At 22.5% G+C, this 14,066-nt stretch overlaps 1 protein-coding gene across 1 annotated transcript in view; it reads right to left on the reverse strand.

Annotated features, from left to right (window-relative positions):
- Positions 1 to 2,376: 2,376 nt before the first annotated feature.
- LOC122848295 (death-associated protein kinase related-like) overlaps positions 2,377 to 14,066 on the reverse strand; it is a 55,044-nt gene continuing 43,354 nt past the window's right edge. Inside the window, exons 4-6 of the mRNA XM_044146271.1 lie at positions 7,574 to 7,700; positions 7,200 to 7,428; positions 2,377 to 5,961 (exon numbers count right to left, since the gene is read on the reverse strand). Of these exons, the coding sequence (XP_044002206.1) occupies positions 4,887 to 5,961; positions 7,200 to 7,428; positions 7,574 to 7,700 (1,431 nt within the window). The 3' untranslated portion in view covers positions 2,377 to 4,886. The remainder of the gene's footprint in view (positions 5,962 to 7,199; positions 7,429 to 7,573; positions 7,701 to 14,066) is intronic.

Genomic DNA, 14,066 nt, shown 5'->3' on the forward strand with positions numbered 1-14,066 from the left:
TGTATGAATTTTAGGTAAAAAATAGTCAGAATAAATTTTATAGGTGGATAAATGGTGGAGAAGGTTGGAGAAATAGTGGAGGATGGTGGAGAGAAGTTGTAGTAAATTCACGGTTGGAGAAATTTTTAAATTGTTTCTCCATCTATGGATCATTTTCATAGAAAGGCGGAGAAAAATTGGAGGAAAGTCTGATAACTATTTCTACCAGGGTATGCGTCCAGCATCCAGATAGTCCAAATGGTCCAGGATTTTTCGCTTTTCATTTTATTGTAGAAGGTCAGTCAAATCGAGTTGCTAAAAAAAATATATTTTTTTTCTTTTTTCACACTGAGTTATAGGGTTCATATATATTTATATTATTTATATTTGCTTGCTAATTAACATTGCATTTTAAAATATGAAACAATAAATTACAAATAAAGATAAAAAAAAAAAACAAAATTACTGGCACTTGTTTTTATGCTAGAAATATTTTTTAAACATTTAAAATTTATTTGTAATTATTATTATAAATTTTGAATACATTGGATTACAATAAAATAGCTTCATCTTGTTAATAACATTAATAAATATAAATTTTATCTATTTTAAGAAACTTTTTCAATCAATTGAGATAAAAAAAGTCAATTTTATTAGGTTTCTTAATTGTAAATTTTTTATTGTTAATCTTTAAGGACATTAACTAAAACTGAACACAAAAATAAGTCAACTGACCTAATGAAAAAAAAAAAAAAAAAACAGATAAAAATATTTATTTTTAAATACTGGACGTAATTATTATCTTATAATTTATTATTTTTTTTCTCAAATTCAAAAAGTCAGCGCTGTGCATAATGACACACATAACACATATAAATAATGATTAATGTCGAAAAAAAATAATTAATAATTAAATAATATTTATTTATAAATAATGCTTTATTTCAAAATTTTGTTTGACCTTGAAGGTGAGAAAAACTGAAGGATTACACTGCTGATCTTCAAGTGCACCATCATCGCTGCGTAATTCCCGAAAAAATTACTTATTTATTTATTTATTTATTTATTAAAATTGATTTTCTAAAAATAATCGTTTTTTTTTTCATTTTGTAAGATATTTAAAAATATTAATTAAAGCTCATATTAAATTAATCACAATTTACAAATTATTATTTTTAATTTTATTTTGATAAACACATGAAATAAATTATTCATCCATCACATTACGTATACATGAAAATAGATCATAAATAATGCTTTAATTCTTTATATAGTTTGCACGTGGTTTATATTATATGTACTTGTATAAATTTATACACTCATTGATAATCTAAAAATTGAAGAAAAAAAAAAACACATACACAATTTGATTTTAATCCGTATTATTGTTTATAAAGATAATAAAATTAATCAGTTATTTATAATCAAATATTCATATAAATACATTGTAATTCAATTTATTCAATTACATGATTATTTATTTAACTTTTCATGTTTTTATATTTAATTAAATGTGCCTAAAGTATTTCTACAATTCTCTATTTATTTTATTATTAATTAACAACAGTAAATATTAGAGACTTGACTGTTAATATAATCAAAAATATTAATTTTAAAAAGCCCAAATAATGATCTCAAAAAGTTCATTATTAGATAATAATTTTATAAAAAAATTATCATTTGAATTTTATAAAAATAAAAAGCTTCAATATGGTAATTTAATTATTTCTTTTTTCAAATTTGATTGTGATGATATTTATAAATTTATAATGTTGATGAAAAGCCACACAAAAGGAATTAAATAAACCCAATGAATCAGAGTATTGCACAGTGTCACATGTGCTCGATTGGTTTTAAACTATTTTTAGATATTAATGACTGAATGGAGAATAATAGAGACAAGGATAATTTACGAATATATAATTTTATGCTATTTTAATATTCTCAACTTGGAAAGTTCAATAGGTGGTTTGTTTTATTCTTTTTTTTTTTTTTTAATTCATTACTTTATGTGATTTTATAAAATGAATTTTTCAGTTATTCTTGATGAACGAGGTCCAGTAGAATAATTATTTACAAAAATAGCCATAAATGCATTATTTATCAGTGGCCTTGAGTATTATTATTTGGAGCGATATATTTTTTTTTCATTAAACAAAGACCTCAACATTGAAATTCCTTGGAAAGTTGGTGGATTAATCATTTTATTTTTTAAAAAAGTGGGAATTATAAATTATTTATATTTACTTACTTGGTTGGTATTGCGACTTTGTTTTAAAAAATTTATTAATCATCTAATTTCATAATATTAAGTCGTATATTATGCTTTATTATTTGTTTATTTTATACTGAAATAAAAAAGTATTATGTTTATTATTTTAATAAACTAGATTGATATTTTTTTTTTTGAAATAGCATTTATTTTGCATTGATATTAAAATTAAAATACAATTTCTAAAATAATATTTACACATCAATTATTTATAAATTAAATGATTGTTTTTTTCGTGTTATATGTAATGTTGAATATTATATATATATTTTATTAAAACATAAAGTTAATGATAATGAATGAATAAATAAACAGATGGAGCACGAAAAAAAAAAATTTATTTATCGAAAATGGATTGTAAAATGAGAAAAAATTTTTTTTTAATAAAATAATATATATTGTTTGAATGAACAAATAAGGTAAACTTGATTTCGTGTTCCAGCCTTTTTCTTGAAATTATTTATAATACAAAAAAAAAATCATTGAAGAAAAAAAATTATTTTTTTTTTGAAAAAAAAAATTCTCACATTATTTTTATCATGACACTTTGACAAGTTTAATTTATAAAATTTACATTATTTGTAAAATTAAATTTTTTTAAATTTAAATCAATTGTTTATTAATTAATTGTTGATACTGGGCTTTTTAATTGACCTTTGAAAATCAATAAATTAAATTTATTTCATTCCAATATTATTGTACAAATAATAACATGAAAATTATAATTGAAAAATTAAAAAACATAATTTTATTTTCATGCTGTCATATCGAAATATAAAAAAAAATATTTAGCATTACATAAACTAGACAGTTTACAGATTAAACAAAAAAAAGTTGAGTATTTTGAATTTATCAAATGACAAAAGAAAAAATGAGAAAAAAAAAAAATAATAATATTTAACAATCAGACAACAGATTATCGGATTCGAAAAATTACACGAAATTATGACTAGCATTTACAAATAAAGATAAAATAATTATTTCGATCACAATTAATATAACCTGTTGCCTGAAGAAATTTTTTTTAAATTCCATCACCAGCTCGATTTGAATAATTTAACTTGAAAAATTCATAAGAAAATATGATAAATTAAATACAAAAAATAATAATAATAATTCAACTACACAAATATTATATATCATATACAATCAACGTCATACGTTAATTTGTTTTTTTTTTTTTAAATTAAAAATATAAAATTTAATAGCTCCACGAATCGCATGTCATTTTTTTCTATTTTTAATAATTTTCTATCTCGAGATATTTCGAACTCGAAAATAATTTTCATAATTTTTTTTTCATCTTTTATAAATTTTCTAAATTTGTAAATATATATAATTTTTTTTTTTATAATATTAATAAATAATTATACCATGACAATATTACATAAATTATTTTGGAGCATCATGATGAATTTCGTTGACAAAAGAAAAATGAAAGAAAAAAAAAAAATTTAATTTAGCTAATCGAATGATACAAGTAACGATTTTAATATTTTTTTAAATAATAATTTTTATATTTTGAATATAATTAAAGATGCCTAGATACTAGTCTAAGCTCTCAATTTTGATCGTGATACATTTTAAATTGTTTAATTATTAAATACAGTATTTTTTTTTTTTAGAAAAATTGATAACATAAGGCACAGCTCAGTTTTTTTGTTTAAACAAGAAAAAAATATAATCACACAATTCATTTGTTTATCAAACAATTAACTTCAATGAATAAATTGCATTATCACTAATTGAATGACGTGTGTCTCACATGTTTTAATAAATTCGTTAAAAAAATTATTCAACAATTACATGAACGTGATTTATATTTTTTTCCTGCTTTTATTATTAAATTTTAAATACTCCTGTGCATTTTTTATACAGTGTGACTTAATTATTAGTACAAAGGCACCAAAGATATTGAAAAAAAAAAAAAAACTAAAAATGTCTTTGCATTAAAGAACAATCAAATAAAATAAAAAATGACATTTGTCAATATGGCAATTTACTGATTTTCTTTTGTATAATTATCATTCAAAAATCATTTTTAATTTTTATTATTTCATTAAAATTATGCAACGTTACATTTTGTATACAATCCGATTAGTAATTAATTGGAGGGACGGTCGGTCAGTCTGTTGGTAATTCGGCAGAGGGACAATACGACCCTATTAATTCAAACTTAATTAATTTCATCAAATGATCATTTGATTAATTTCATTTACAATAAAATTAAAAGCCTAAACAATGTCTTTGATTAATTATTTACAAAATAATATTATAAACAATATAATTTTTATCATTAAATATACTTTTTTATTTTTTAAATATATTCACGAGTTTATCAAGTAAGATTACATAAAAATAGTCATCAAAAGATAACGAATCACACTTTGGCTTGCCCACTAATATTCATTCATAACAAAAAATAATATATTTACAACTAATAATAATATTCACACAATTCACATACAATTTAGTATTGTTTTTTTATATAAATTTACATTTATCTGGTATTTTATTTAACTATTTGATAAACTCGTAAAGTAAAGTGAAAAAAAAAAAAAGAAAAGTTTATCCCTGTTTTCCGTTGATTGGAGAACAATATTTTATTAAATTTATATATTTAAAAATTAAATTATTATGAGCCACCTTGTATTTGAAATCTTCGAATTCTTGCTTGTACAGATTCACATTGTACTTCACTGTATCTTGTGTATCTTCCAGCTCTAACTGGTTCACGTATAACAACAAGATTACCACCACGTTCACGTAATGCCTCAAGACCAGTTTTAGCTTTACTTGTTAATGATACAGTTGTTGTTGTTGTTGCTGATGTTGATGATGTTGTTGTTGTTGTTGAATTATTATTTGTATTATTATTATTAATTTTACTATCAATTGGTTCAGTTGTAAAACGACTTAGTGCTTTACTAACAACTCCATTACATTCACGTGGCCATGCACGTGTATGTCTATGATCCCATCTGTCTGTTTCGATACCAGAAAATGGATAACTAGATCTACCTTGATTTTTACCATACAATATAAAATCTAATGAATCATCAGAGTATATACTACTACGATCACTTGAACTATCTGTTGATATTTCAGATACTGTGTCGCTACTACTGTCACTACATTGTTGCTCTTCACCAAGTATAAAAACCGGTGTACATTTAAATACTTCACCAGTTGGCATTGTATGATTACCAATAGCACGTCTTTGTGTATTATTTGTTTGTTCAATAATAACTATTTCAGCACCAGATGAAAATTTTTGTGCAAGTGAATCCATATTTCTTTTAAATGTATCCCTACGATCTGGACTTAGACCAATTCTCAATGGCATTGTTGGTGATCTTTGTTTTGTATTGTAAATTGTTGTTGTTGTTGTCGTCGTTGTTGGTGTTGTTGATGATGCTGTTGTTGTTGTTTGAATTTTATTATTTATCGGTGAATCTGTATCTTCATTTTCATTTATTATTTCTGTTATTATTGGTGATTTATCAACTGTTGATACTGGCTCTGGTGTTGAACATCTTTCAAGTGTTATTATTGGCTCTGATCTACTTGTTACAATGCCATTATTAATATCATCTATTTCATCATTTATTTCATCAATTTTATTTGTCGTTAATGTTACTGATGTTTGTGGATCAATACACATTGTTAACCAGGGATGCTGCAAGCATTCTGTCACTGTCAGACGTTTACTAAAAAATAAATAAAATATAAATTAATAAATGCTTTTGAAATTAAATAACAACAAATATATTTCATTGATTTATTTATTAAATTTGAATAAACATATTTAATTGTTTATAATGGTTATGTGTGGGGATGAAAAAAAGCATGATAATTTATTGTATTTTTATTGTGAAATTGTCGCGTTGTCTTGTGGATATTATTTGTTTATTTATATATCGATATTTTATGTATAAACATCAATTTTATAGAGACCGGTCTCGTCATCACAATATCCGCCGAGTTTTTATTTATATATAAATATGTTTGTATATGGCAGGATGTCTTTAATAACGGAACAACATGTTGCGCAACTACTCGTCAAGCAAGTAACAAAAAATAAAACAAAAGTTAAATAGTGTTAAAGGTGTAATTTTTGTGATAATCATTTGCTCTCATTTGATAAAATATAATTTCACTCGTATCATTTTAATGATAAATAATTGATAAAAAATTAAACAAATGAAAATGTTGGAGGGTTTGTCAAGATAGTAACTTCCGTTCAGTTATATGAAAATTCTGATAATGATAACGTAAAAGTTGTAGGATTTTTTGTTTATTTTTTTTTTGCGGCTTGGACGAGTTACTTCCGTTTCCGAATGAGTGGAATGACATGAAAATATTTCTATTCTATTTTTTATCGCTGAATATATTGCTGATATAATTTTTTAGTCTTTGTGTAATATATTTGTATATTTGTATGGGTTTAAGTCCTTGTAATTTAAAAAGTATATACTCAACAGGTCGATGACTGCAAAAAAAATAACGAATAATGAATGTCACGTGACTAAACGTAAGTATAATAAATCATCTTGTCATGAAATTTTTTGTTATTTTTTATTTTATACCATATTATCTTTTAAATTTACAAAGCTTTTATTTGACATAAAGCCGCACTGAAATCTCAAGTGATTTAAAGTCAGTTTTATTAAATTGCAGGCTCTGGTTATAATGCATGTGTGTTTTTTTATTTTTGTAAATACAATATAAAATTTTTAAAAATATATAAGTTGATATGCCGCGAAGTAAAAAGCGCAAAGAAAAAAAATGAAATATTGACTGACTGGTTAATATAATGATGATGACTAATGAGTTGATGACTTGAATATAATAAACAAAAAAATATGTTAATTCAAATTATTCATAGAAAAAAAAAAAAACCAATTAATTATTTAGAAATTTAATGAGACATAAAAAATTATCTCACCTTGGATCTTTGACCATGAGTTTTTGCATGAGATCCCGGGCCTCCTCAGATACATCTTCAAAAAGATCATCTGGGAAGTCAAGACGACATCGGCTTATATTGCAAAATGTTTCTTGTTTGGTATCACCACCAAATGGTGAACATCCAGTAAGTAGTACATAGAGTAATACACCCACAGACCACATGTCTGTTGCCAAACTTATTGATTCATAATTGAGAACTTCTGGAGCTGTAAATAATATTATTTAAATGATTATTTCAATAATTACACAATATTTTATTTATCAAATTAAATTAATTTTAAATACTAAATAAATTTTTCATATTAACACTGTAGTAATATAAATTGTTTTTTAAAATTAATTTATTCTTACCAACATAATCAGGCGTGCCCAAAATTTCACGTATATCAGCACCATGACTTATGTATCTTGAAATACCAAAGTCACATAATTTGACATCACAATCCGGAAAATCACCAGTCAGTACCAAATTTTGCGGCTAAAATAAATAATAAAAAATCAATTAATAAATTATCTTCAAACTTAAATACAATTAATTGAAAAAAAATACATAAATGATTACATGAAAATACAAATAAATATTTATAAAACGCATTGAAATTTCGAAAGGAAATTTAATGAAGAAAAAAAAAAATATCTAGTGCGCAAACTGGCACGTAATCATCTCATATATACCAACAAGTTACGCTTTTAATCGCGAAAGTATAAGCCATATATATATGGATTTAATAAACGCACATGGTGTCTCGTATTTGCTGTTGGCTATATCATGTGATTCAGGATATAAGCACAGCCAAATTAGTATATTTTATATAAATAATATATATATTGAGTGTCAAAGATACTAAATTTAAAGACACATGATATTCCAATGAGGAAATTAAAATATAAATAAATTTATAATCGTATATATATAAATAAAAATAAATTAAATAAATAAAAATATTATTGAGATGGTGAAAAGGATTTAACAAGTAATAATTTATAAAACTTGTGTCTTTCCCGGAGGCTGATTGCTCAGGCGTGAACAACAAACTAGTAGGTTATTCTTTATTCTAAAACGATCACTTGTACACATCATGAAAGCCTTGTAATTTTGGACTTCCCTCTTGAGATTAAATAGCAAAAAAAATTATAAATAAATATCAAGTAAGCATATACAAATAGCACACCTGTTGAATTTATAATTTAAATTAAAAATTTTAAAAAGTTCAATGATCCGGATTTACAAATAAATTATTATTTCGATTTTTTTGTATAGAAAAATAATATTTATAAAATAATCAATTGCTTGATTTATTATTTAATTTTATTTTGATTTAAAAAAAAAGTTTTTTAAATGTGGAAGTGACAGTTGTCCTTGCAAGTGGCAAAAAATTAATTTTAATATAGAAGGTTATTTAATGTGCCACTGGCGGATATGATGAACAAGAGTTTTGTAAATATTTGACATGCAATTGCGTCTGAGACAAGTATATTTTATTCCAGATAAAAGATTTGCAAAAAAGAGAAAATACATTTTATAAGTACAAAGTGTTTGTCGTGTGTCAATTCAGCTCTAAGATTATACACACGATTTTTCACCTCGAATAACGAATTTACAAATAGCTTTTATTTTTTAAAGATAATCATGTTATTATATATTATATGATGATGAATTTATGTTTATTCAAGCAGATAATATCGAGCATTTGTTAACAATTGTAATCATCTAGATATATATCTTTAAATTAAATACTTTTTACATTTTTTTTTTTTCTTTAAAATTGTGATAAACATGCTTGCGGCTGAATTTTTATGCTTGATTATCTTTGGTAAATGTTAAATTGAGTGAGAAATATGTACAGTGTAAGTTGCACATGTATAATTGTATTTTTACCACAGGGTAAAATGAAAAAAAAAATAAGAAAAATGAAATAATTTTAATAGTGTATGAATTTATTTGAAAGACTTAATTAACAAAAGAAAAATACTCAATTATTTTTTGTTTATAAATAATGCTTTTTTTTGTTATACAATTATTAAATTTATATCATCAAAATAAAAATATTTCTTCCGGCAATGCATAACTTAAAACAATCATACGCATTTCTATTTTTACGTAAAAAAAAAAATTAATTTTATTTAATTTATTGTTATTTCATTGTACATTAAATTTATGTTAATAATTAATTTTTATTATTATTATTTCATCGTAGAATTCATACTTGAGTTACTTGCGTTTGTTGTTTTATTTTTATTTTTTTTTCATAATGAAAAGTAAAATATTCTGATGTAAAATAAAATGGATAAAAAAATAAAAAAGTATATGAAAGGTTGTCGACAAGTGTCCCGTGTCAGTGATTTGGCTAGTCAATCGTTTTTTTTTTTTTGTTGAATGTTTCGATGGAAGATTCTTGTTCGACTAGAAACGTGATCCGGCTACTGTATGAATCGGCAGAACATACTAATAATAAGATTCAAAGATACCGTGTTTTTACTTAACTGGAATACCAAATCAACTCAATAAATGGATAGTTAATTTTTTTTTTTGTTTATACAATTCTTTATATAATAAATGTAAAAGTACAAATTCATTTCTGAATCACCAATTGGTCATAGAGGTTAAATTTTTTTTTTCGTTCATTATAAATTCATGGAACCCAAAAAAAAAAACGTCACTAAATTTTTTTGTTGTGTAATAACTGCTCCTGCTTCAAAGCTAAAATAAACAAATTTAAAAATTATTTATTTGATATATTTACTGAATAATTAAATGACCAAAATATCGGAGTAAAAAAAAAATTTTCGAAACGAAAAAAACCTGGTAGAAAATATATTAAATGGCAAGTGAAAAATAAATTATTTAAAATTTATAATAATAGTAAATTAAACATGAATAAATTATTAAAAATAATATTTATTTATTTGTCATAATTTTAGACATTTAAAATGATAAATTTCAATTTAAAATATCAAATGTTTTTTATCCAAATATTACAGAATCTTTTTTATTTATTTTTTTCAAGATATTATTTGACTTGGAAATTCCTATCTAGGATATATTCACCTCCAAAAATATATCAAGCATAGGTATAATTATTTTGGAATAATGATAAAATTAAAAAATACACTACAGTTGTTTTTACAATCACAAGGGAATATAAAAGTTGTCATCTCACTGAATAAAAAAAATAAAATAAAAAAACTATCACTACTCAGCAGGTGAATTCCCTCGAGGTTACACTTGTAACAGCTGGGTAGACCAGATATATATATAATAAAAAAAAATACTTGTGTATATTAAAACGAAGCATGAAAAAAAAAATAAATTTACTATTTTTAAATATATAAAATCATGGAAAATTATTATTTTACTTGATCAAAGTATAAAATGTTTTTCTTAAAAATACATTGTAGATTGTAGAGAGAAAAATATATCTGTTGGTTGTAAATAACTTTTGCTCTCGTCATTCTACCATGATGATTGGATTTTCACAGTATAAAAATCAAGAAAATTACATGTTAGTTTGTAGAGGAATTTTAACAACAAAATGTAAAATGAAGATGAAGTCAAGAAAAATAAAAAAACATTAGAGTCAAATAGATTTGTTGCACGAAATGGAAAATTACGTGTGGCTTTAACTGATAATACTTAAATATATATTCTATGGAAATTCAAGTAAATATTATTTTAATTTAGAGTATGAAAATATTTTTAAAAAAATATTAATATTCTTGTATAATAATTATTATTGATACTTATTGCATGTATTTAAAAAGAAAAAAAAAGAGGATAATTATTGTTGAGCAACAATGAAAGCAATGAAGTATTCATGTGAAATTTTCACATAGTTATATTTTATTAAAACAAGGTTGAATAATCGACCTTGCTATACAATTGTTTATATCACGACTATATATTTTCTATTGTTCATTTACTAAAAAGATTGGTTATTAAAAAAAATATATTATAGATAATCGAAAAATGAAGAAAAAAAAAATTTCATATATATTATTACAAAGGGTATGTATTATTTTAACTTTAGTCAATGGTTATATTGAAATATTTCAAGTGAAAAAATATAAAAAATAATAATACTGTGCTTTTATTTGAATCCCTTCATGTTAATATAAAATATCTTTGAAAGTAACAATGTGACCCTGAGTACTCGTCCTTGTAATAAAATCACAATGGCTCTTCACAATTTTTTTTATAGAAAAAAAATCATTAAATAATGAAAATTTTAACTTGTTTTCTTTTGATAAATTATATTTTTCTTTTTGTTATTTTTTTTAAATAACTAATAATTGTTTATTTCTGTAGAAATTAATTGAATCAAAATTCATTTGACTCCAGATTTTATTTGACAAATAATTTGACTTGTCTATTTAAAAAAAAAAATAATGAAAATATTTAAATTAATTTCCAACAAATTATGAGATAAAATACTTGCTTATTTATTATTACAATTTTTTACAAACTCATTAAAGAATAGAAAAATATTTCGAAAAAAAATTATCAAAAGAAAAACTAAATAAATTAAAAGCCTCTATATTATTAATTCAAATTGAATATAATTAATAAAAACTAAAAAATAATTTAAATTTCTAAATAAATAAAAATAAATTGATAATAAAATAAAATTTCGAAATTGTTTGTGTGTGTGTTTGTTGATGCAGTCTGCCCCCGCAGTATGACTTTATAAGTGTATTTTAATTTTTAAATAACATTATTATTATTTTGAAAATATTTGCGTATATAATAATCCCGAGACAGTGTACAATAACTCAAACAAGAGTCAGTCATTACTTACGATAAAATAGAGTGTTGCCGAGAGAATGAAAAATTTAATATCCATGCGAACAAAGTTAGTTGAAAGAAAGTGTGAAAAATTATATTCTTATTCATTTATTACTTCAATGATTATTTATATATTTTTTTTCTCTTTAAATTTGTATTTTCACACATTAATTCAGTAGATTATTGATTCAATAATTTTATAATCATTAATCAATCCCTGCATGCGTGTTGTTAAATTTAAAAAAAATATCATTAAACGATTCGTAAAAGAGAATATATTTTATGAACTTTAATTAACTGCAGCGATCTCAGTTGTATTAAAATATATATAAAAAAATTCTATTAAACAAGATTAATATACATGTGGAGTAATTATTTAAAATATACATGTATACATCAACACTTGCATAAAATTATTTACGTTTAGTTCAAATGTCTTTCTCGTTGGTCTCCATTGGAACTTCCGGTGAGGAGAAAAAAATATATTTATTTGAAAGGGGAGAAACACTAGAATCAACTGTCGTTTGCATTTATTATATTTATTATATTTATTATATTTCAACAAGTATATATTAATTTAAAAAAAACGATAAAATTAATTTATATTTTAAAATATTAACTCCTTTGTTGACTTTTTTTTTCATACACTGTTTAAAAATAAATTTTAATAGGATATAATTTTTATTCTAGTAAATTTATTAATTTAAAAGATCAAATAATTATCTTGTTATAAAAAAAAAAATTTTAAACATTTTAAATTCAAGTAGACTTAAAAATTAAAATTATTATTTGTATAAAAAATTTTATTAATTATTTTTCAAGCTTTTTTTAAAAGAGGAAAATTAATTTATAATTATGAAAATTTTATTGATTAAATTTGTGATTATGGCTGTTAATAATTAACCAACTAAAAACGTGACTTTGTATTGAAAAAGAATAAAGAAATGAATAATTTTTTAACCAGAATTTTGTCGTTACTTCAGAGAATTAAAGATGGCTCATTAGTAAAATAAAAAAGAAATAAAATAAGAGACAGTGTTCATAGAATAAAATAACAAAAGTGACAGTTTGTATTTTAAATTTTTACCCAGACACTCATCCAGACAATGACTGTTGAAACAATGAAAGTAACCCTTGTGCATGCATAAATAAAATAAATAAAATTTATGTCTGATGTGGAAAATTAAAATACAAATTTCAACGAGTTTTTCGATGCAATTTTACTTTTTTTAAAACATATTCCATTAGTCAAGAATAGCTTGAAAAATATAAATAAACAATATGAAATTTTTATCAAGAATTCAAAATGAAATAATTAAATATATTATTTAATTTTTTGAAATATTATTTTTACCAAAGTAGCATGACATTAACTATTTTTATAATAATTAAAAATAGATTCAACATTCCGGTGTTAGAAATAAAATTAAGTTGACTAATGCATCACGTAAATTGTCTCTTCTTGAATTAACTCAATTTAAAAATAAAATTCTTAATTTAAAATATATATATTTTTTGACATTTATTTGGTAATGTTTATTTTTAATTATTAAATTATATAAATATTAATTTACTAATTGTTCAACTGTTGAATGCATTATGTACAATTTAACAAAGATAAAATTTTAGCGCCTCAATAATATACTTTTAATCTTGATATTTAAGTTTGGCATATTGCCAAAGAATGCATGAAATTATTTTTTATTCATTCATATATGTCGACCTGGGATGCATCTATATTTGGGTCATACCCACATGAAGACAAAACATAATATAAATATCAAAAATTATCACATTCTTTTGCATTTGTTGAGATATCATTTAACAATAAAAAAAAATTTATAAATTTTTAATATAATATTTACAATGATTCACACAACACGTTTATTAAATATTAACATTATTTTCATGATCTACTTTGTTATCATTTGAAGGTCATGACACATGATTTTTTAGCTCAAATATAAATGTCATTATCAGTTAAAAATAAAATAAAAAAATATCCTTGAAATTAAATAACTTGTAAAAACAATAAATAAATAATATTTATCCTGTAGCTAA

Source organism: Aphidius gifuensis, linkage group LG2 (genome assembly GCF_014905175.1).
Source record: "Aphidius gifuensis isolate YNYX2018 linkage group LG2, ASM1490517v1, whole genome shotgun sequence".
In the NCBI taxonomy this organism is placed as follows: Eukaryota; Metazoa; Arthropoda; class Insecta; order Hymenoptera; family Braconidae; genus Aphidius; species Aphidius gifuensis.